At 49.8% G+C, this 23,920-nt stretch overlaps 1 protein-coding gene across 2 annotated transcripts in view; it reads right to left on the bottom strand.

The window, feature by feature from the left end:
• Window positions 1-23,920, bottom strand: part of ARFGEF2 (ARF guanine nucleotide exchange factor 2) — a 629,301-nt gene that overhangs the window by 102,349 nt on the left and 503,032 nt on the right. For both annotated transcript variants that reach the window (XM_085619427.1, XM_085619428.1), the window contains exon 35: window positions 13,793-13,932. In XM_085619427.1, the coding sequence (XP_085475553.1) occupies window positions 13,793-13,932 (140 nt within the window). The remainder of the gene's footprint in view (window positions 1-13,792; window positions 13,933-23,920) is intronic.

The raw sequence follows: 23,920 nt of genomic DNA, 5'->3' as shown, positions 1-23,920 counted from the left end.
CTTCCGTGATTGTATGTTGATGACAGCTGTCATTCTGCGCCAATCTGTGGATGAAAAATGGTAGTCCTTCTATTTTCCCCAAATGTCCCGGTTTTTGGTTCTCAAGATATGGTCACTCTGCCTATCTAATACCTTCGGGTCGAGTTCGCGCTATATAAAAGATGCAATAAAATAAAAAATCCCCACCGGGACAGGGTCGAGTACCTCGAAGCTGGCTCCCATGAGCAGAATTATGGCACCGCCTAAACGTGCAGCACAAAACTTTGATAAATGCCGCCCGCTCGATGTGCACCGCGGGCGGCAGCTGAGCTCAGCATGACTGCGGGACCGGACCTGTGACTCACTCGTCCCCGCCTTAGCCCGTAACCGTGTCTGTGTGAGGAAGGTTGGGATTGCCCAGAAGAGACTGGTGACCCGGTCGCGACTCGATCGCGCGCACGCACCACCACTATGCGGTGCGTGCAGCGTGCGTGCGCTTGTGCAGGCAGTCAGTAGTTGCAAGCCGGTCACGTGAGCTTGCTTTGCACTTCGAACAGGGCCGCGAGGCACTGACGGCCCGTTGCGGCGGCCTTTATAATTTATTTGGGGACACTTACTGACAAAGTGTTAGACAGTGAGTGTCCCCAAATAAATTATAAAGGCCGCCGCAACGGGCCGCCAGTGCCACGCGGCCGCCGCCTCCTAAACAGTGCCGCCTGGGGCGGTCCGCCCCCCTCGCCCCCCCCTAGCTACGCCACTGAGAAGAAGTCATGATTAGTTTAGACAACGGAGATGAAAAGGTTGATGTTGTCATAGTTGAAGTGACGACTGAGTATTTTGTCGACGAGGGCGTCAATGACAATTTCGTCAACGGAGAATCCATCTTTAGCTTCTGAGGTGGTAAAATTGTCTCTGGAAGTGATTTTGAAGCCGTTTTTACCTTAGTGGTGGCAGCAGAAGGCAGAGAATGTCTCTTATGAGAAGAAGGCTCCTTCTTAGAGGTGGAAGGTGGATCATCAGCCTTAGATGAATGGTGCTGCCTTTTAACCACCTTAGAGGCCTTTGGAGACACAAGCTCCACATCACTTGCTCTCTTTTTCGAGAGGTATCGCTGCCGTTGTCAGATAGAGAGTTACCCCAGGTTTTTAACTTCTGCAACCACAAAAGAAATCTGCCGTTTCTATCTCACAAAGTCTTCTGAAAGTTCTACAGGTGTTACAATCTCTCACCTGGTGGTCAGAGTGAAGGCTGTATCTGCACTTCTTATGAGGATTGTCCAACTGTAGTCTCAGCTTCCCACAGGAATCACAGTCTCTAAAAAGAGATCTTTTAGTTGTACACATGTTGATATGTAGAAATAATGCTGTTTTTGAACAATTTATTTTTCTAACAAGTAGGCCCGAAAAAGAACACTAAGCAGAGCTCAGGGAGACTCCCTTCACACGATGTACGGTAGAAAATCTGGGAGCCTGTAACCTCTGTGGTGAGGGCTCCAAAGGCTGCTGACACCTAATTTGGCTGAACTTTGGACCTTTCCTAATGACTAGGATGAGCTATTAAAGTGAGTGTTTTTTCTCCATTAACTTCAATGTTAAAGTCATTACTTACTGCTTTATATGTACCGTGGGACTCCCACTTCAACGATGGGGAATGATTCACATGCTTGAATCTATTTCGTTTTCTCAACTGTAATCTGAATGTTCCTACAAAAGGAGTATTCACTGTCTTTTGAAAAAGTAACATTGAATTTGATTTGATTTGAATTATTATTTATAAAGCGCAGCGAATGCCGTGGCGTCTTGGTGCTAACTGTGATACATGGATAATTGGACCCTGAGCCTAGGTGTTTAGTTTTTGGCAAATAGCCAAGTTTTTAATTCCTTCCTGAACCTCATCCGATTCAATTGGCAACGCAAAATGGATGGCATCTGGTTCCAAAGTTTTGCCGCGCAGAAAGACAGTGTGCGGGCCCCCCCCATCTTACCTTGTGTGTTTTTGAAACACAAACAAGGCCCTCCGTAGAGGATCTAAGAGTTCTAACAGGAAGATACCTAGTAAAGAGTTTCCGCACCTCCCCAGAAATACCTCCATGGAGGGCCTTGTGTATTAAGCAAAGAGCTTTAAAATTAGCTCTTTGACGGACAGGGAGCCAGTGTAATGTTCTAATGGCCTCTGAGGTGAGACGACCCTTAGGAATATTCATGAGTAGTCTAGCCGCTGCGTTTTGCAGTGACTGTAGCTTCCTCTCCTGTGCTTTGTCAATTCCCACAAAAAGAGTGTTGCAATAATCCAGTTTAGATAAGAACAATGCAACTACAACTGACTTTTGAAGCTCAGGTACTATAAACGGGAATATTTTCCTCAAAGTTTTTAAGAGGAAGAAGCAGGAGGAAGTTAATTGGTTGACATGGGTGGATAGATTAAGCTGCTCATCTAGGTTAACCCCTAGATTTTTAGCCTTAGTGACAGGGGTAGGACAGACTCCCGCCTCCATGGGTCACCAGTTGGTGTTCCATACCGATGGTCCTTTACCAAATTCAAGGACCTCTGTTTTATCAGTGTTTATTTTCAAAAAGTTTGAACTCATCCAACACATGATATCTTTCAAACATGCATGAAAGCCAATGGCTACTGTGTCTGAAGACTTGGCAACTGAGATGGTAAGCTGTGAGTCATCGGCGTACATGATCAGTGAAAACCCATGTTTCCTGACTAAGTCAGCCAATGAGGACACATATATGTTGAAGAGAGTTGGGGACAAAGCAGAACCCTGCGGAACACCACATGGGAGTAGGAAAATTCCAGACTGTGTATTCTCCCAATGTATATTTTGTTGTCTGGCTTCTAGAAAGGAGGAAAAGAGATTCAATGCAATATCCTCCACCCCTATCTCTTTCAGCCGCTGCACCAACACCTTATGATTTACTGTGTCAAACGCCGCCGAAAGGTCTAATAGGACCAGAATTGCTCTGCCGCCTCCATCCACTATCCTCCGAGTCTCCTCTGTTGCCAGCACCAACGCTGTTTCTGTCGAATGACGAGGCCTAAAGCCATGTTGTGTGCGGTCTAACAGAAGATTATCTTCCAGGTAGTGAATTAGCTCCCTGTTTATGGCTTTTCCAGAATTTTTGCTGGTAGCGATAGTCGGGAGATTGGCCGATAGTTTTTTGGTTCTAGTGGGTCCAAGGCCGGCTTTTTAAGAATTGGCCTTATACAGGCCTTTTTCCATGCCTCAGGATATTTACCTGTTTCAAGGACTTGATTTAGAGGAGGGGTAAGATGTGTACTGATGACCTTAGGGGCCAGATGAAGAACTGCTGGGGGGCATGGATCATTTGGAGAACCAGATTTGGTGGATATCAGGAGGTCATGGACCTCCTCCACATTAAGTGTCCTGAAGCATGCAAGCCTACCACTTGCTGCCCATACGTTTATATTTGGAGGATTACTATCTGGCATAGTATTAGCCGAGTTTAAAAGATCATCATAGATCACTATTTTGAAAAAAATTGGCCATTATGTTACAGAAGGCTTGGTCTGGTGTGAACGTAACTGAGTGTTGAGGTGTAACAAGTGTATGTACAGTTTTAAACAGTTCCTTTGAGGAATGTGTTGCATCGCTTATTTTAGCAGTAAAATAAGCCCTTTTGGCTTTGACGATAGCCTGCTTATATTCCTCCAGACATGGATTATAGACTAGCTTATGCTCCGCACTATAATCTGTTCTCCAGATCCGTTCTGTAAGTCTACATTTCATTTTTATTACATTGTATGAAAAGTTTAACTTACCTGCTACTAAGTAAATCTTGGTTCTAGAAATAAAACAACAAATTAACTGTATACAAACAATTGGTCTGGATTCAGTCTTTGAGTGTGTGACATCATTTCTTGCCTAAGTGTGTTCAACAAATGCTTAACACTACCCTCCTGATAAGCCTGACTGCTCAACCACGCTACCACAAAAGAGTAAGGAATGATCTACTTTAGCTTCTGTTATACCTCTGGGGATCCACTGGACTCTGTACACACTATACCTCACTTTGATGTAGTATATACAGAGCCAGCTTCCTACATAAGGCCAAATGGTAGGATGGTGAATTGAATGTGAGTGGAACCGACCACAAAACTCAGTTACTTCGTGTGGGACTACAGGATGGCATGTGAAAGTATGCATCTAGCGTATGAAAGGACACAGTCCAGTCCTTGTAATCTACAGCCAGAAAAACGTGTGCAAGCATTATCCTTTTCAAATCTGCCTTTTGAAGGAACCAGCTAAGAATTCTGAGATCCAGGAATAGACAGGTCAGCATTCTTCTTGAGGACCAGGGAGTAAAAAACATTTGAGCCCCCACTTTGCCACAGGAATAATCTTGATTGCACCCTTGGAAAGTAATATCAATGCTTCGGTGGAGAGGATCTGAGGTTGACCCTACAAAACCATTGGAGTTTTTGCAGTATTTTTAGCATACACAATCAAAGGTATTTGTAGACCTTGAAATGAGCACTTTAGAATTAAAAAAACACAATTGCAGCCACTTGCAGGAGCTAATTATTTTACCTGGATTAGAGCCATACTCAGTCAACTTACTTGTTTTGCCAAATATACTTTCCTGGGAGGAGGTGGTGGGCAGGTTTCCCTTTCGGATGGTCTAGTCTTTAGACGTGGACATGCGTTGTGACCAGATTCTCAACAAAACTGACTCCATTGTACGTTCGCGCTGAGTTGTACCAAAAGCAAGACCGCATGAACCCGATGGGGCCAGCTGTAGCCTCCTACTCACGACAAGAACTCCTGAATTTAAGTAAGTACATGGGTGTCCTTAGTGAGTGCACAAGAGTGCAAATACGCAAGAACCTTATGGGACAGTAGGGAGGCAACATGCATACCGGCCATTGACAGGAAGCAGTAGCAGTCAGTTAAACTGTGCTTATTTAACATGTACTCACTCACAAAACATAGCACAGAGGTGTATGACATGCTGCAGTGATAGTCTGATTTATTGTTTTTAACGGAAACCTGGCTCTCAGATTCAGCCAAGCCTGACATTATGAATTCACTACCCACAACTATCACACTACCTTTAATAATTGTCCTAGGGTGGAGGTGTGGTTGCCATTTTTAATAATACCTTAAAAGTAACAGTGTTGCTGAAAGTCTCTGTTACTATGGCGAAATGCCTCTACATTAAGAAGGCCTCGGTGACCTCAAATTAGAGGTAATTTTGGTTTACACCCCCACTGCCCCCCCCCCCCCCCCCCACACCTGTTAAGTTTCTGGAGATTCTGCATACCTTGCCTAGTTTGCTCACGAGCTCAAAACTCCTTCTAGTATGGGATTGTAACTTCTGATCTGAGTTGTTGTAGGATGACTCCTCTGCTAAGACTTTTGTTTGAGTCACTGTCATCCTTCAAATGGATACGCCACACCTTCTAACCTGCCCATGCTAAGGGCCATTGCTTGGATCAAATCTGGACCATGGAACTGCAGCTAGCCGACCTTATTATCAATCCCTGTATTTGGTTTGACAAATTATTGATCAGCTGGACTTTACCCTACAAGCAAAATTCCTTGCTGCTGCTTGGGTCCTCCATTTGAGCAGAAGTTGATTTGGCCTTTCAAAATATGGAGAAGTGGAAGTGGTGTCTCGATCTAATCTGCCCCACAGAGTAGAGCCTTCCATCACTGGTTTGAGGGGGGCGTTGACTAAGCACGCACCTCCTGCACAAAAGGCCCCTAACGGTAAGGCTTTAGCTGTTCCTTGGTTCACGTGGAACATTAAAATCAGATGCCTACAGCATGCCTTGATTAAATGACCCTCATCGGTGTCTAAGCTGTTATATAAGAAGGCATTATGGGTCTATAAAAAAGCTATCTGAACAGCACAAACATTTCTTCTATTCTGTCTCGATTAAAACTTCTAAAAGAACAAGTTACTTACCTTTGGTAACGATATATCTGTAAGAAACATTAGTTAGTTATAGATTCCTTACCTTAGAATTACACCCAGGCGCCAGACTGGATCCGGAAAGTTTTTTAGTCAGCAGTACCGCTGCGCGTCGGAAGGGGTCATCGGCCCGCTCCGCATCAGTCGTTGGCGTCGTGGTCGCCGGGATGACGTTGCGGTAGCTACTTAGACGTCGCCCTCGTGCGCTGACGTCAGTTCTGTACACAACTTTCCGCGCCAGAAACACAGAGCCATGCAAGACACTGACCACTGGTGCACAAAACTAGGGCCCTGAAAGGATATCCTTAACCCTAGAAATCAGTTTGCCAAACTGGGAGGATGGATAGGGCGGTAAGGCATCTATAAATAACAAATGTTTCCTACAGATATATGCTTACCAAAGGTAAGTAACTTGTTCATCGGATAGAAACACGTTAGTTATAGACTCCTTACCTTAGAATAGATACCCCAGGAATACCAACCCCGGTGGTGGGTCTGCGAACCAAGATCACACCAGAAAGTCCTGGAGAACAGAACGGCCAAAGAAGCAGACTCTCTGGACTAGGCTGTCCAGACAGTAGTGTTTCGTAAATGTGTGCAGTGATGCTCATGTAGCTGCCTGACAGATGTCATGTAGAGTAACTCCTCTCCCCAAGGCAGTGGTGGCTGCCGTCACCCTGGTGGAATGGGCGAGTAACCACACTGGAGGCTCCTTGTTAGCGAGTAGCGAGAGAATAGTATGCTTTTATACACAAAATGACCAATCGAGAAATGGTTTGCTTGTGTACGGTCCAACATTTCCTGGCACCCACGTGGCCAAAAAAAAGTGTTGGTCATCCACCCGTAACTGTTTTGTGCGATACAGATAGAAAGAAAGTGCCCGTTTTGGGTCCAGAAGGTGGAGCATCTCTTACTCTTTCGAAGAATGCGGATAGAAGGTGGGCAAAGTGATAGTCTGCCCGATGTGGAAGGCAGTGACAACCTTGGGCAGGAAGGATGGATGAGTCCTAAGGACAACTTTGGCCGGATGTACAGAGAGAAAAGGAGGCTTAGAAGAAAACGCCTGGAGCTCACTCACTCATCTGGCAGAGGTGATGGCCACCAGAAACGCTGTTTTGAGAGTCAAGAGCCTTAAAGGACAATTGTGAAGCGGCTCAAAAGGAGCGCACATTAAATAAGTTAAAATCAGGTTCAAGTCCCACTAAGTCATAACGAAGGGAATAGGAGGAAAGAGATGAGTTATGCCTTTCAAGAAGCGACTTACAACCGGGGACTTGAAAAGGGAAGGCGGATCTGGAAGCCGAAGGAAGGCGGAGATGGCCGAAAGATATCCCTTGATTGTGCCCAGAGCAGAGCCCTGCTGGGCTAGAGAAAGAAGAAACAAGAGAACCTCAGAAAGAGGGGAAGAAAGGAGATTTACAGCCTTTGCTGTGCACCATGCCACAACTTGTTCCACTGGCAGGCGTATACCGTCTTAGTGGAGGGACGCCTGGCTGCCAAGATTACATCACAGACTTCAGGAGGCAGGTCGAACGACGTCAACTGCCGCCGCTCAATCTCCACGCATGGAGGTGGAGGCTGGACAAGTTCGGGTGGAGGACCGTCGCCTGCTGCTGCGACAGAAGATCCTCACGAAGAAGCAGTCTGATCGGAGGATCGATGGCCATGTTGAGCAGCTCGGGATACCAGACTCTTCGTGCCCAATCCAGACGCACAAGAATGACTTGGGCCCGGTCGCGCCTGATCTTCTTCAGCACTCTGGGCAGAAGTGGTATAGGTGGAAAGGCGTACAACAGACCGCAACTCCACTCACAACGAAAAGCGTTGCCTAGCGAGTGCTGCCTTGGAAATTCCAATGCGCAGAATTGCTGACATTTCATGTTCTCTTCGGTGGCGAATAGATCTAACCAAGGATCTAACCAAGGCTCTCCCCACTGTTGAAAGAGACCTTGCATCACCTCCGAGTGAAGACGCCATTCATGATCAATCTTGGACCTGCGGCTGAGTTCGTCCGCCCTGGCGTTCAGAGAACCTGCCAGGTGTTGAAGCACCAGGGAAATGCCCTGATGTTCCAGTCATGTTCAGAGGCGGAGGGCCTCTTGACATAGGGTCCACGACCCCACCCCGCCCTGTTTGTTGCAGTACCACATGGGGGTGGTGTTGTCTGTGAACACCTGCACTACCCATCCCCAGACAGAGGGAAGGAATGCTTTCAGTGCAAGACGAATTGCCCGGAGCTCCAGAAGGTTGATGTGAAGCCCGGACTCCGACGGAGACCAGAGGCCTCTGATCTCCGCCTCTCCCATGTGGCTGCCCCATCCCAAAAGGAATGCATCCGTCACCACGGTGTGGTCTGGTTGGGGAAAGGAGAGGGATCTGCCATTGACCCAATCCTGGTTCGTGAGCCACCACTGCTGTTGTCGTGCAGTGCCCTTCGAGATCTGGACACAATCGGACAGATTCCCCTGATGCTGCGCCCACTGGAACTTCAGGTCCCACTGCAGAGCCCGCATAAGCCACCTGGCATGATCAACCAGCAGGATACAGGAGGCCACGAGGCCCAGCAGCCCCAGGGTCATTGTGACCGAAACCCAGAATAGAGGCTGAAAGATCGAAATCATAGCCCGAATATCCTGGACTCGCTGTTCGGGAGGGTAGACCCAAAACTGCGTTGTGTCCAGAACCGCTCCAATGAAGAGGAACTTCTGAGTGGGAATCAGGTGTGACTTCGGCACATTGATGGAGAACCACAGTGAATGCAGGAGGTCTGCCGTAGTCTGGAGGTGGGAGACAAATGCCTGTCGCGAGCCCGCCTTCAACAGCCAGTCGTCGAGTTAGGGGAAGACTGAAACCCCTGAGCCGCGCAGATGAGCTGCAACCACCGCCATCACTTTCGTGAACACCCGAGGGGCGATGGTAAGGCCAAAGGGGAGCAAAGTGAACTGAAACTCGTGGCCTACCGTGAACCGTAGGTAACGTCGGTGGGCCGGCAGGACAGGGATGTGAAAATAAGCGTCCTGCAAGTCCAACTCTACCATCCAGTCTTCTGGGTCGAGGGCAGACAAGACCGGAGCAAGCGTCAACATCTTGAACTTCTCCTTCTGGAGGAAGCGACTGGCATCCCTGAGATCCAAGATAGGACGCAGACCCTTGTCCTTCTTGGGGACCAGAAAGTAGTGGGAGTAACAACCACGATCTACTTCTGGGACAGGAATGCGCGCGATGGCTCCCTTGGCCAAGAGAGCCGTACCTTCCTGCTGGAGAAGGGCTAGGTGATCCTCCGACATGCGGTGGTATCTCGGTGGCATGGCTGGAGAGTTAGTCTCAATGGGGAGTGAGTAGCCCCTTCGGACTATTTGCAAAACCCACCTGTTAGACGTGATGGTGCGCCAGTGGGGGAGGTGATGGTGAATTCTGCCACCCACTGGCATTTGATGGGCCTGAAAGGTCGGACTGGGAGGGTTTGGAGGCTGCTGCAGAGGGAGGGGTTGGTGGACTGGGCTGCCCGCTGGCCCCCGGAACCACGATGGTTGTTCCCATGTCCCCGGCCGCGCGAAAGTTGGGTAGCTTGCTGCGGCCTGTGGCTCTGGGCGTGATGTACCGGGGCACCCCTTTCGTAACCACGAAAGGGGCAAAAAGCAGACTGCGCAGGGCAGGTGGAGAGGCCCAAGGACTTGACCGTAGCCCGTGAGTCCTTGAAATGCTCTAGAGCGCTGTCAGCTTTGTCCCCAAAATGCGATGGCCATCAAAAGGCATGTCCATCAAGGTGTTCTGGACATCCCCTGAAAAGCCAGTCGATCTCATCCAGGCGTAGCAATGATGTGCTACCAATGTTGAAATGGTTCTGCCCAGAGAGTTGGTGGTGTCCAGCCTACAACGGATGGTAAACTTTGCTGCATCCCTCCCGGTGGCGACAGCCTGGGCGAGCACTGCCTGGGCCACCTCCGGACACTGAGGCTGCACTTGCGCAACCGTATCCCACACCGATAGGGAACAACGGCCCAAGAGACATACCGTGTTGACCGACCGTAGTCCTAAGCTGGCGAAAGAGAACATTTTCTTTCCAAGATGGTTCCGCTTCTTGGATTCCCTTTCCGGTGGTGCGGTAGAGAATGCACATTTGGAAATGGAGGCTTGGACTACCAAGCTCTCCGGGGTGCGGTGTTGAGAGGAAAATGGGGTCGCCCGGAGCCAGGCGGTGACGTCGGGCAATCATCCTGTCCACGGGAGGCCCCGTGTTGGGCCTGGACCACGTGCCCAAAAGGACGTCTGTGAGGGCCTCATTAAACGGCAGCAAGGGCTCCGAAGAGCTTGCAGCCGGTTGAAGCACCCCTGTCAGGAGGTTAGTTCTGACCGCCACCGTAGGAAGGTTGAGAGCCTCGCTTGCCCTATGCAACACCACTGATTAGGACGCCCCCTCCTCTGTAGCCACGGTAGGAGACAACATGCCAAGGTCAGGGGAGGTGTCCAAACCACTGGCATCCCCCACTTCCTCTCTCCAGTCCTGTTCACTGTCCAACTGGTCAGTCAGAGGGTCACCTGACCCCTCCCAGTCCTCCTCCTCCCCCTCTGGGTGCCTTTCTGGTCGAAAAGGGACCCCAGGAGTGAACAGGGGCACAAAAACCCGACTCAGTCCCGGATCCGGCGTCCCCGGTCCGGCTTCACGTCGGGATGGAGGCCGGAGTCTAAGTCGGCCAGGGGGCCGACCGGCGTCGAACGCTGTAGTGGTGCTGGAGGAAGCGGCGCCGGTGGAGGCGTAATCAGGTCAACCGGCGCCGATCTGGATCCACGCCTGGATCCAAGGGGGGCCTGCGGCACCAGGCTGGAGCTGTCGGCGAAGGCCTAGGCCCACCAACTGAGTCTGCGGGGCCCCAAGGTGCGCCGGCGGATTTGGGCCACCCAAAGATGGCGTACATCACCACGTAGAACGTACAAAGCTGGGCGGGAGTCGCTCCGGGTCCCGGAAAGGGATGGAAACGCGGAGTTGACTCTTCGGGCTCCGCGCGCACCACCTGCGTCCCTCGTCGGGTCGGCCGACCGACGAGGAGAGAACTGCCGGTGCTCAAGCAACTTTCGGGACAGCTCCCGCAAAGCCTTCGGCGCCATCGACTGGCAGTCGGAGCACGACTTGGGGTCGCGCTCCAGGCAAAAGAGACACACGCACTGCAGATCCATCACCGACATCACCTGCTGACAGGAACCACATGGCTTGAAGCCGAGCATCCCTTGTGCATCTTAGGAGTCGAATACTCGAAAAAGAAGTTCACAAAGGTTGAAGAAAAAGTCAGCCAAAAAGTGACTGGAGGTACTGCTCTTGCCGGATCTGCGCTGGCAGGAGCGGAAAAAGGAAGAAATGACGTCAGCGCGCAAGGTCGGCGTCTAAGTAGCTACTGCAACGTCATCCCGGGGACCGCGATGCCAACGATGGACGCGGAGCTGACCGACGCCAACGTTCCAACGCTCTGAGGTACTGCTGACGAAAAAACTTTCCGGATCCAGTCTGACGCCTGGGGGTAATTCTGAGGTAAGTAATCTATAACAAACGTGTTTCTTTCAGATTATACAAATGAGGTGATTTAAAAATGTACAAGACCATCGTGGACCCCACGTTATTAAAAACTCCTCCATCCAAAGAACTTAGTGAACAGTTCAACAACTCTTTTGATGATAAGATTGAAGCCAAGAGGAAGGATATCTGCTCTGGTGGCCTTTTGATACTCAAATTGTTAAGAAGCCACTGGAATGCTCCATTTTCACTTTCTGTAAGTAAATTCATGAAGATGCATGAAGTTTCTTGATGAATGCAGGCAGGCGTCCACTTAAGGCACAGTACTAAGACTATCTTGTTGAAGATTTGAGAACGGACCTAGGCCTGAGTTACGCTGTGCCTCAATCATGCTGGATTTCTCTTCTGATTTTAATACTGTGGATTAATCGTGTGGATCTTTCCGATCAGATCAAGGCAGCAGGCATAGTGGGAATGGGGCTGGAGTGCTTCCATTTCTTGTGTCTGACCACTCTCAGGCGGACAGTCTAGACACTATGGGCCACATGCATCAATGAGAAAACTGGTCGCAAACGGGCAGATTAGCAGAATCTGCCCCTTTGCGACCGGTATTTTTGCATTCGGGATGCATCATCCCAAATGCAAAAATCACAATTTAAGGAATCTCTAAATAGCGATTCCTTAAATTGCGATTGCATTTAAAGAATCCCAAATTGAGATTCCTTAAATGCAATCCATTAAAGTTAAAAAATTAGCGATTTTGCTAATAGGGGGAGCAAATTACCATGAAGTTGAACTTCATGGTAATTTGCAAAAACTTTGAAAAATGCACTTTTGGGCATTTTTCAAAGTTTCATGTTGCGCACACACATGCCCATAGAGCATGTGTGTGTACAACATATGTGCACAGATCAATTTCAGGGGTGCAATAGGGTGTCATTTTGACACCCTTGCACCCTTGAAATTGCATGAGCAATTTGCTAGTACATACTGGTACTCGCAATTTGCTCATGCAATCTCCAATTCATTCCTATGGGCCTGGAGGCCCATAGGAATGAATGGGACGGCATTCCTTAATTGCGAGTCGCAATTTGCGAGTCGCAATTAAGGAATTTGTAGGAATCGCTATTTTTATAGCTATTCCTACATGCATAGGCTTTTGCAATTCCTTAATTGCGATTCCTTAAAAATCGCAATTAAGGAATCGCAAAAGTCTTTGTTGATGCATGTGCCAGTTTGATATCTAGCATAATCTGCAGTCCCTAGGGAGTATTATCTATCTTCATCAATTATCTATCTTTTCAATATTTATGTAAGCATTATAATGACCACATTGGGTGCCTTCTCTGTTGCTGCCCCCCCACGCAGTAACATTAAATTTCTGTCCTTCTGCGAGCTGAGAGATGCCTTCTCCGATTTAGGTGCAGTTTAAAAGCTTGGTTATTGAGGCAATCATATGGTTAATGAATTGTAGGCTTGCACTTCTGCTGAAGTGCCTAGAGACCAATAGCTTTATGCACTAGAAGAATGGAAATGACACTGGCGGAAGTCGAGGCCTCTTGAATAATAGCGCAACTTACAGTACGGCTGGTGAAACTGGAGCTCTGGGCAAGCTAAATCCAGAAAACACACGATCACATGCTATTCTCAGTACTTGTTTTGCGACATCTTGGCATACAACTCCCATTTCTAGTTTAAACTGCTCCTTTCAGTTACAATGTGGGGGCCATTATGTACCAAAGAGGTCAAGACACATTCCTGACTTATTCTATGGCTTCAGCGCTTCAAAACTAAATGCATGTAAGCAAAAGTAATGCTACAAGCAACAAGAAACTACTGGCAATCGGGGTTTTATTTGGGAGCAGAGGCTCTATATGATTGGTACCCATCACGCCACTACCACATACACTCAGCACCACAATATACTATTTCTGATGCCTGACTAAGGCCACACACAACAACAAACATAGTGGTCTTGGTGCTTCACACAATATCCCTTTGTGATACAAGTGCAGGTCAAAAACACTAACTCATTGTGCATCATCAGACAGTAAATTAAAATAATATCTGTATTTAGACATTCAAGCAAGGTATCTATATAAGGAACTTTCTTATATTTTTAAAGCGGTCATTTATTACTTTTTAATCTAATACAAGTGTTTTAATCATGTGAGGTTGTTGGGTTAAGTATTAATGTAAATGTGCCCTGTTATCCTACTCTTAAAATGGCTTGTAATAATTCCAATTCATCCTACTCATTAATCTTATGTCTAAATTTAGAAACAATGAAGGAAAATACTTATGTGAATAAAATAACATTTTGACAGTACTCAAGTTTCAAAACATAATTTCAAATAATTACCTGGGCTGCAGCTAAGTGCTCTGCATCTTCTTTCTTGCTGGTAGCTGGATAGAATACTATATTGTCAATTGTCTGTATCAACTCCAACTGCACCACACATTTAATAAGGAGGCCAGCAAACAGCTTCTGATCTGCTAATTCTGGAAGGAAAAAAAATCCAGACTAATCAATCAATCAATCAAAAATCTTTATTCGGCATCTAGAAAACACCATAAAAGCACATAGCAATAAAAAATAAAACATTTAATTAAAATCCATGCTGATATACATCAAATACAGTACTAATTTTTGCTTCAGCAAACCCCTCTCATTTTCTTTATTTTTAAGGCCATCTTCAGGAAATCCACCACACAAAACAGAGTCCGAGAGTCATTTACCATTTGTAGGTGTAGCAAGGCGACCCTGGCCTGCTTGAATTTAGCCTGTTTTAAAATATCAACTAAAAATCGACGTCTCGGCACTGAATAAAATGGGCATAACAGTACAAAATGAAGGGTATCCTGAGGAGATCGTAGATCGCAGCCACAGGGACCCTTCTGCTCAACCGAAACAGTAAAACCATGAGGCACAGATAACAAGTGATGTAAAAGATTGAGCCTAAAACGGGTGATTAAAAACCTATCCTGAGCATTACACATAAGAGTCAAATACGGTTCCATCCCCACCACCGTTTTCAACATAATGTAAGCTATCACAGAGTTCTTGCCCCCTTCTTTTGTTTCTCTCTGCAATTGGACATAGTTAAAATATCTTTTCATCACCAATTTCCTGTCCAAACGGGTAATTACCATGGGGGTACTTAAAAGGTTTTAGCATCCAATAGACTCAAGAGAGGACTTTACATATCTCAACCCAGGAATGGACAACCCTTTATCCCTACTGATGCGGTCCATAATTATTTGCCTGTTTAGTTCAGCCTCTGGGTTCGCCCATATCCTAATCCAGGCCATAATCGGCTTCAAATGAACCACATCCTCTATATAAGCCAATCATAATTCCTCATGGGTGACATAAGACTAGGTACTTTGGGGAATGTTAAGTAGGGATCTCAGGTATTTATTCTCCTCTGTCTGAAGCTGATGGACTTCTCTACAGCCCCAAAGTTCAGCTCCATATAACACCTTTGCACAGCAAATTGAGGTGTACAATCTTGCTATATGCTCCGGGGACCACCGTCCCAGCCTACGTCCATAATTCATAATGGAACCTGTGGCCGAGACTAACTTTGTGCATCGTTCCTCCAGTAAAATGTAAAAATTTAAACGCCCATCAAATAAAATGCCTAGATATGAGAAATGTTGTACTCTCCCTATACTATTGTCACCCATTTTATAAGTAAATTTCTTAATGGGTTTGCGTCCAACCTCCATGACAAAGGATTTGGAGAGATTGCCCGACAAATCCAGCGTGTCCATGAAATTAACAAAACCGTCTATTAGACGCTGCAAGGCCCTGGGTGTGCGTGCTAGAAGTACCGCGTCATCTGCGTAGAGCAGAACCGGGATAGGCCTAGATCCTACCCTGGGGGAATCCAACTTTAGATCAAGTAATGCTTGCTCCAATCCATTAATATATAGGGAGAACAAAAAGGGGGCCAAAATGCACCCTTGTCTAACCCCACTGGTGCATGAGAACGATGCTGATAGGTTCCCCTCACGGTTATATCGGACTCTAGCAGATGTGTTACAGTGTAGGTCCCTAAGTAGATTTATAAGTCCCCCATCCACCCCCAGCCTACTTAAAAGGGCCAATAATTTCTCCCTGTTTACATGGTCAAATGCGACTGTTAGGTCCATAAAGCCTAAATAAACCGATCCCTCACTTGCTAGAGTATATTTAGCCACTAGTAAATATAGATTTATACACTGGTCGGATGTAGATTTCCCCGGTCTAAAACCACATTGAACATCAGTAATGACCCGATTTTCCTCCGACCAATCCATCAATCGTGCTAAAATCACACGTCCCATAACTTTCGCTGTGACGTCGATCAGAGAGATCGGGCGATAACATTGAGGATTGTCCCTATTCCCTTTTTTGAATATAGGGACAATTATCGCTGTGGACCACGAACTGGGACAACCAAACATTACTGCAGCATTGATCACTCGTCAGTATGGGCGCCCACAACTCAATATTACTTAGAAAAAGATCCGGGGGTATGCCATCCGGTCCTGGCGCTTTATTAGGGGATAGACCCTGTATTCCCCCAATGATCTCCTCCAACGTAAAGAACAAGTTACTTACCTTCGGTAACGATGTATCTGTAAGAAACACGTTAGTTAGATTCCTCACCTTAGAATAGATACCCAAGCAATACCAACCCCGGTGGTGGGTCTGCGAACCAAGATCACACCAGAAGGTCCTGGAGGACAGAACGGCCAAAGAAGTCATCCCTCCGGACTTGGCTGTCTAGGCAATAATGCCTGGCAAAAGTGTGCAGCGAAGCCCACGTCGCCGCCTGAAAGATGTCCTGCAAAGGGACTCCTCATCCCAAAGCAGTAGTAGCCGCTGTGGCCCGAGTAGAATGGGCTCGCAGCCCAACAGGAGGGTCCTTTTTCGCCAAGGAAGAACAGGTTTTTATACACAAAACGACCCACCGGGAGATGGTCCGTTTGTGCACAGCTGTCCCCTTCTTAGCACCCACGTAGCCAACGAAAAGCTGGTCGTCCACCCGGAACTGTTTTGTGCGGTCCAAATAAAAGGAGAGCGCACGTTTTGGGTCCAGACGGTGGAGCCGCTCTTCCTCTTTGGAAGGATGCGGAGGCGGAAAGAAGGTGGGCAAGGTGACAGACTGCCCAAGATGAAAGGGGGTCACCACTTTCGGTAGAAAGGAAGGACAAGGCCGAAGGACAACCTTGTCCGGATGAACAGATAGAAAAGGAGGCTTGGACAATAGAGCCAGGAGTTCACTCACCCGTCTAGCCGAGGTGATGGCTACCAGGAAAGCAGTCTTAAGAGTCAGAAGACGAAGAGGACAATTGTGAAGAGGCTCAAAGGGAGCGCACATCAGAAATGTTAAGACAAGATTCAAGTCCCACTGAGGCATTACGAAAGGGACAGGAGGGAACGTGTGAGTAATGCCTTTAAGAAAGCGTGAAACTACAGGGGACTTGAACAGAGAAGGCTGATCAGGAAGCCGTAAGAAGGCAGAGATGGCAGCAAGATAACCTTACAAGGTGCCCAAGGCAGAGCCCTGCTGGGCCAAAGAAAGAAGAAAGAGGAGAACCTCAGAAAGAGGGGCGGAAAGGGGATCCACAGCCTTTGCTGTGCACCATGCCACAAATTTGTTCCACCGGCAGGCGTATACCGTCTTTGTGGAGGGACGCCTGGCTGCCAGAATGATATCACAGACTTCAGGAGGCAAGTCAAATGGCATCAACTGCCGCCGCTCAATCTCCACGCATAGAGGTGGAGGCTGGACAGGTTCGGGTGGAGGACCGTCCCCTGCTTCTGCGGCAGAAGATCCTCCCGAAGGGGCAGACGTATCGGAGGATCGGTCAACATACTGAGTAGCTCGAGATACCAGTACCTTCGTGCCCAATCCGGAGCCACCAAGATGACTTGGGCCCGGTCGTGCCTGATCTTCTTCAGCACTCTGGGCAGAAGTGGTATAGGCGGAAAGGCGTACAACAGACCGCAACTCCACTCGCGATGAAAAGCGTCGCCGAGCGAGTGCCGCCTTGGAAATTCCAACGCGCAGAACTGCGGACATTGCGCTTTCTCGTCGGTGGCGAATAGATCTAACCAAGGCTCTCTCCACTGCTGAAAGAGACCTTGCGCCACCTCGGAGTTCAGACGCCATTCGTGATCCATCATGCACCGGCGGCTGAGTTCGTCTGCTCTGGCATTCAGAGAGCCCGCCAGATGTTGAACCACCAGGGTGATGCCCTGGTGTTCCAGCCATGTCCAGAGGCGCAGGGCCTCCTGACAAAGGGTCCACGACACCATCCCGCCCTGTTTGTTGCAATACCACATGGCGGTGGTGTTGTCTGTGAACACCTGCACGACACTTCCCCGGACAGAGGGAAGGAAGGCTTTCAGTGCAAGCCGGATCGCTCTCAGCTCCAACAAGTTGATGTGGAGGCGAGACTCTGCCGGAGACCAGAGGCCTCTGATCTCCGCCTCTCCCATATGGCCACCCCATCCCAGGAGGGACGCATCCGTCACTACGACATGCTCCGGCAGGGAGAGGCTCTTGCCCGTGACCCAATCGCGGTCCGTGAGCCACCACTGCAACTGCTGTGCAGTGCCCTCTGAGATCAAGACATGGTCGGACAGGTTGCCATGATGCTGGGCTCACTGAAACTTCAGGTCCCACTGCAGAGCCCGCATGCGCCGCCTGGCGTGATGCACTAGTAGGATGCAGGAGGCCATCAGCCCCAGAAGCCGCAACACTAGCCTGACCGAACCCCAGGAGAGAGGCCGAAAGATGGGAATCAGGGCCTGTATATCCCGGACCCGCTGTTCCGGTGGAGAAACCCGGAACTGCGCCGAATCGAAAACCGCTCCGATGAAGAGGAGCTTCTGAGAGGGGCTCAGGTGTGACTTCGGCACGTTGATGGAAAACCCCAGCAAATGCAGGAGATCCGCCGTAGTCTGGAGGTTGGAGACGACAGCCTGGGGCGAGCCCGCCTTCAACAACCAGTCGTCGAGATAGGGGAAGACTGGAACCCCTGATCTGCGCAGATGAGCTGCGACCACCGCCATCACTTTCGTGAACACCCGAGGGGCACTGGTAAGGCCGAAGGGGAGCACAGTGAACTTAAAGTGCTCCTGACCCACCGTGAACCGCAGGTAACGCCAGTGGGCCGGCAGGACGGGGATGTGGAAATATGCGTCCTGCAAGTCCAACGCTACCATCCAGTCTCCAGGGTCGAGGGCAGCTAGAACCTGAGCCAAAGTCAACATTTTGAAACGTTCCTTCCGGAGGAAGGCATTGACGTTCCTGAGGTCCAAGATAGGGCGTAGGCCCCCTTTGCCCTTCTTGGGAACCAGAAAGTAGTGGGAATAACAACCACGACCTACTTCTGGGCTCGGAACGGGCTTGACGGCCTCTTTGGCCAAGAGGGCCGAAACTTCCTCTTGCAGAAGATTCAAATGATCCTCCGAGATACGGTGGTGCTGCGGTGGCATGGCTGGAGGGGTCGTCTCGAAGGGGAGGGAGTAGCCCCTTCGGACGAATTGCAGCACCCACCTGTCCGAAGTAATGGTACGCCAGTGGAGCAGGTGATGGCGAACCCTGCCTCCCACTGGTGAGGAATGGGCCTGAAAGCTCGGACTAGGAAGGCTTAGAGGCAGATGCTGCCGGGGTGGATGTGGACTGACCGCGTTGTCCTCCAGTACGGCCTCAGTGGAAACCACGTCCGCGTGCAGGCTGGTTCTGCGGCCGGTGGCTAGGCGGACGTGAGGAGGTGCCCCTTCCTTGGCCACGAAAGGAGCGAAAAGCGGAAGGTTGTGGCCGCGGGGCCAAGAGGCCCAAGGACTTGGCCGTAGCCCGGGAGTCCTTGAAGCGAGCCAGCGCACTGTCCGCTTTCTCACCAAAAAGGCGAGTGCCATCAAAAGGCATGTCCATGAGAGTGCTCTGGACATCCCCTGAAAAGGACGTGCACCGCAGCCAGGCGTGACGTCGAAGCGCCACCGTGGTAGAAATCGCCCTACCCAGAGAGTCCGTAGTGTCGAGTCCACATCGGATTGCATGGCGCGCTGCATCTCTCCCATCGGCCAGAGCTGAGGAAAGCCGTGCCCGGGCCTCCTCCGGGCACAGGGGCAGCACGTCCTCCACCGTATCCCACAGAGAGTGGGAATAACGGTCCAAGAGACAGGCTGTGTTCAAAGACCGCAGGCCCAAACTGAGCGAGGAGAACAGCTTCTTACCGAACTGTTCCAGTCTCTTGGAATCCCGGTCCAGAGGAGCGGACGGGAAGGAGGATTGGGAGGTAGAGGCCTGGATAACCAGACTATTGGGGTGGGGTGTTGGGACAGAAAACCGGGCTCGCCCGGAGCAGGGCGGTGGCGCCTGGCAACGTTCCTATCCACAGGAGGGACTGTGGAGGGCTTGGAGGCTTGGACCAGGTGCCCTGCAGAACGTCAATGAGGGCCTCATTGAATTGCAGCAGAGGCTCAGTGGAACTTGCTGCAGACTGAAGCACCTCAGTGAGGATGTTAGTCCTCACAGCCACGGCAGGCAGCTCAAGCCCAAGGGCCGCGGCCGCCTTGCGCAGCACCACAGAAAAAGCTGCACCCTCCTCCGAAGCCACAGTCGGAGGAGAGATGAATCCAGTGTCCGGTGAGGTATCCAAACCACTGGCCTCCCCCAGTTCATCTGCCCAGTCCTGCGAAAGTTGGCCCTGAAGGGCCAAAGGGTCCACGGACCCCTCCCAGTCGCCCCCGTCATCTGATTCCTGGTAAACAGGAGGAATGATCGGAGCCGGACGATAGACAAAATGTGTCTCTAGCGGCTTTGGATGCGGCGTCGAGCGGCGCCGCACCGGCGTCGGGTCCGGACAGGGGCTGAACCGGGGATCGACGTCGACCGGAGTCTGCGTCGGAGGTGGCACCGGTGTCGACGCCGGCGGAGGAGGGGTGACGAGGTCGACCGGCGTCGACGGGGGCCCAGGCATGGGCCCCTCGGGGACCTGCGGTGTCAGGGCCGGAGCCTCCAACGGCACCAGGGCCGGAGCCGCCGGCGCGCAAGGTCGCCCAGTCGAGTCCGCGGGGCCCGAAGGCGCGCCAGCGGGCGTCGACGGCGGGGCCAGGCTCCTCATGGCCGAGAGGAAGGCACTGACCTACGCCGGCGTCGCGTCAGTCCCAGGGACCGGCGGGTATGGGGAAGTGCGCGGCGCCTGCGGCTCCGGCGGAGCTGCGGGGGTGGAACCACCCTGACCCTCGGCCGAGTCGCGCGACCGGCGAGGGGAGTCCGAAGAGCGGTTTCGCCTCTTGGACTTCTTGGAGCGCTTCGACTTACCCGAAGACTTCGAGCCAGACGAGCGATGATGTCGAGTGCGGCTCCGCGACCGATCCTTGGACCTCCTCCTGGATCGAGAGGGGCGCGGAGCCGAGTGGCGAAGCTCGAGAAGCTTACGGGACCGCTCCCGCCTAGCTTTCGAGGTCAGGGCCATACAATCGGAACACGACTCCGCGTCGTGGTCGGGCCCCAAACAGTACAGGCACCGGCGGTGCTGATCGGTCACCGACACCAGTCGGTGACAGTCGTCGCAGGCCTTGAAACCAGGCATCCTACCGGCACCAGAGTTGAGAAAGTGACCAAAAAGAGTCAAAATATTTAGTCAAAAAATGACTAAAGGGGTAGCTCTCCCGGATCGGCGCTTACTGGCGCGGAAAAAAGAAGAACTTACGTCAGCGCCCGAGGGCGGTGTCTAAGTACTCCGACGACGTCATTCCGGCGCACGACGCCAACGACGGACGCGGAGCCGCAGACGCCGCCTAGCGACGCACAAGGGGTATTGCTACAAAAATCTTCCAGATCCAGTCTGACGCCTGGGGATATTCTAAGGTGAGGAATCTAACTAACGTGTTTCTTTCAGATCATAATTGCAGGTACCTCCCCTGCCTCCACCTCAGAGGGAATTGTACTATCCGCTACATAATTATAAAGGCCTTTGAAATAAGCTACCCAATCTTCCGGCAAGATATCGGTGCCCAGTGCGGGAACACTAACATCCTGGAAACATGGATTATTAATTATTTTCCAGAAAGTGGATGTGTCCCTCCTTAAGGCAGCCTCCCTTAGGTCTTCCCAGGCCTGTGTTTGAATGGCTCTTTTGCTGCATTTAACGGCCTGATTATATATCAGCCTTGACTCTTTTTCTTTCAACTTATCCCTTGGTGAGATTTTTAAACAACTTTTTAAAATTTTAAGGGCTAAAGTGCAGGATTTGTCGAACCATCTTGGATTATCCATAACTGGACCATGGTGGGTGGAGCACAACAACTTGTCCACTAGATGGGCAACTGCCTCAAAGCATTTAACTACTTCTGGACCCTCAACCAGGGGGTCCAGGCACTTTTCTAGTTCTCTCTTGCCTTCTCTTAAGAGTTTTTTTATAAAAGGTACATCCATCCGCTTTGGCCCATTTTAATCTTCTCCCCTGGTCTGTTATTTTCTCTATGCTACCACCCCTTCCCTTCTTGGATTTTTTAGTGACCACACCCTCAACCACCAATGTTAGAGGGTTGTGGTCACTAAAAGCACTTAGGTCAATATCAGCCCCACTTACCCGGTCTTTTAAACATTTAGAGACAACTATAAAATCAATGAAAGAGGAGCACCCCCTCCCGTTAAAAGTGGGATTAATCTCTCTCTCCCTCTCTTTCGTTATCAAATCCACGGTATGCTCAAGGGCGTGTTTGCTTAACACCCTTCCCAGCTCATTGCCCTCAATTGAGTGCTCAAAGTGTGGTCCGATCCTAACCGGGCACGAAGACCAATTTCCTTGGGCCGGTCTCAGATCAGGGCAAAGATGACAATTAAAATCACCCACAATGGCTACCAACGGGGCCACCGCCCCCTTGTAGACCCAAATCCCTGCAGTGAGCCTAACATCTAACTCTTCCACACCAGACCCTGTCTTTTTTTGTGATGTTGGGTTATAAAAATTGATCAAGAGAATACAGCCCCCATAATTAGAAAACCTAAGGGCCTGCATACAAGCAGAGGACTATTTTAGATCGGTCCAAGTGCCTACCAATTGTAGGTCCACAAAAATACACAATCCCCCCATGGCTCTCCCTGAGCAGGACTTTCGGGCCGGGACAGCGAAGCGCTTGTAACCTACTGAATATTACTACAATCTATTATCCAGGTTTCCTGTAAACATATAATCTGGAAACCCTGAATACATTGCAGCCAATCAGGGTCCTCTATTTTGGACGCAAGTCCTGCAATATTCCAAGATGTTATTTTTATTATGTTGGAATCTTTAACATTGTGTACTTCCAACTGTGACGAGTTTACGGGGTCCTGTGCTACTCTTTCTGGTGTGATGCCCTCTTCCAGTGCTACCATAGTGGCAATCCTCCCTGCCATCCCTACATTTTCCAATAACAGGACAATGTTATCCCCACACCCCGCATCAACACCCTGTGGGACCCTACCCGATTCCTTTGTTTGGTCTAGCTGCTGTACCCTTCCATTTTTTGCCCACCGTCAATCCACCTCACTTGAAACTCTCCCTCTAAGCAGTGGGTTGAACCTGTTGCGTAAGGGGATATCTCTCACTCCCCCTGCTCCATATGCACATTCTAATGATCCCTCTCCATAATTGCTAACCTCCCAATGCTAATCTTGCCAGCTTTCTATAAAAGAATTCCAGGGGCAACAAGCCTATCGCCAATCGTTCCTCCCACGCTCCATCTCTGAAGCAGCGAAGTGCTTTGTCCACCAGGTTAGGGTGCCTGAGGGTTACTACAACACAGTCCCCTGGGTATACTTTTTTAGACTTCCCTACCCATGCTACTCGCCTCGCCATTAAAATATGCCTAAGGTCTATACCATTAAACCTCGCATTCTGACTTAGCCAGTGTGCCGTCTTGTTTGTTAATGTTTCTGTCGTTTCCCGGGTGTTCCCTTTGGGTGCCGGCACGCCCACGAGAACCAATGTGTATGGGATGCATGCAGGAGGGAGATCTAGATTTATCAACCCCTTTGATCCCTGCACACAGCCTTCGCCCTCCGAGTCCCTGTTATATTCCTTACTCATGATCTCCCTAGTAGCCTGATCCGGAGTAGGTCCCAGCCTCTCTGTCTCACCCTCATTAATCGCTTGTCCTTGGTCCTGTTTTTTTCCAGTACCAGGCACTTGTTTGACCCTCTGTGCTCCTAGTCCATTCTTCCCATCAGAAGGCCTTGTCTCTGCTGCCACATGATCACTAACGGTCCTCCCTATAATATCCACACCTTTCCCACTTATCAAACTCTCCGGGTGCAACTCGGGACCCTTTCTCCAATTTCCCATCTCCATCAAGTGAGACTCAATCCGGTCTAATTTAGATAATAAGGGTTTTAAGGCAAGGATAAGGAGATGCTCAATTTTGGCCCAAAGTGCGCTATTCCTGACCAATTCTAAATCAATCTCCTCGTGCACCACATTGGGACATGAAGCTACT

This window comes from Triturus cristatus, chromosome 7 (assembly GCF_964204655.1).
Source record: "Triturus cristatus chromosome 7, aTriCri1.1, whole genome shotgun sequence".
NCBI lineage: Eukaryota > Metazoa > Chordata > Amphibia > Caudata > Salamandridae > Triturus > Triturus cristatus.
Note: the sequence above shows the minus strand (reverse complement) of the source record. Positions and strands in the feature narration are given on the sequence as shown.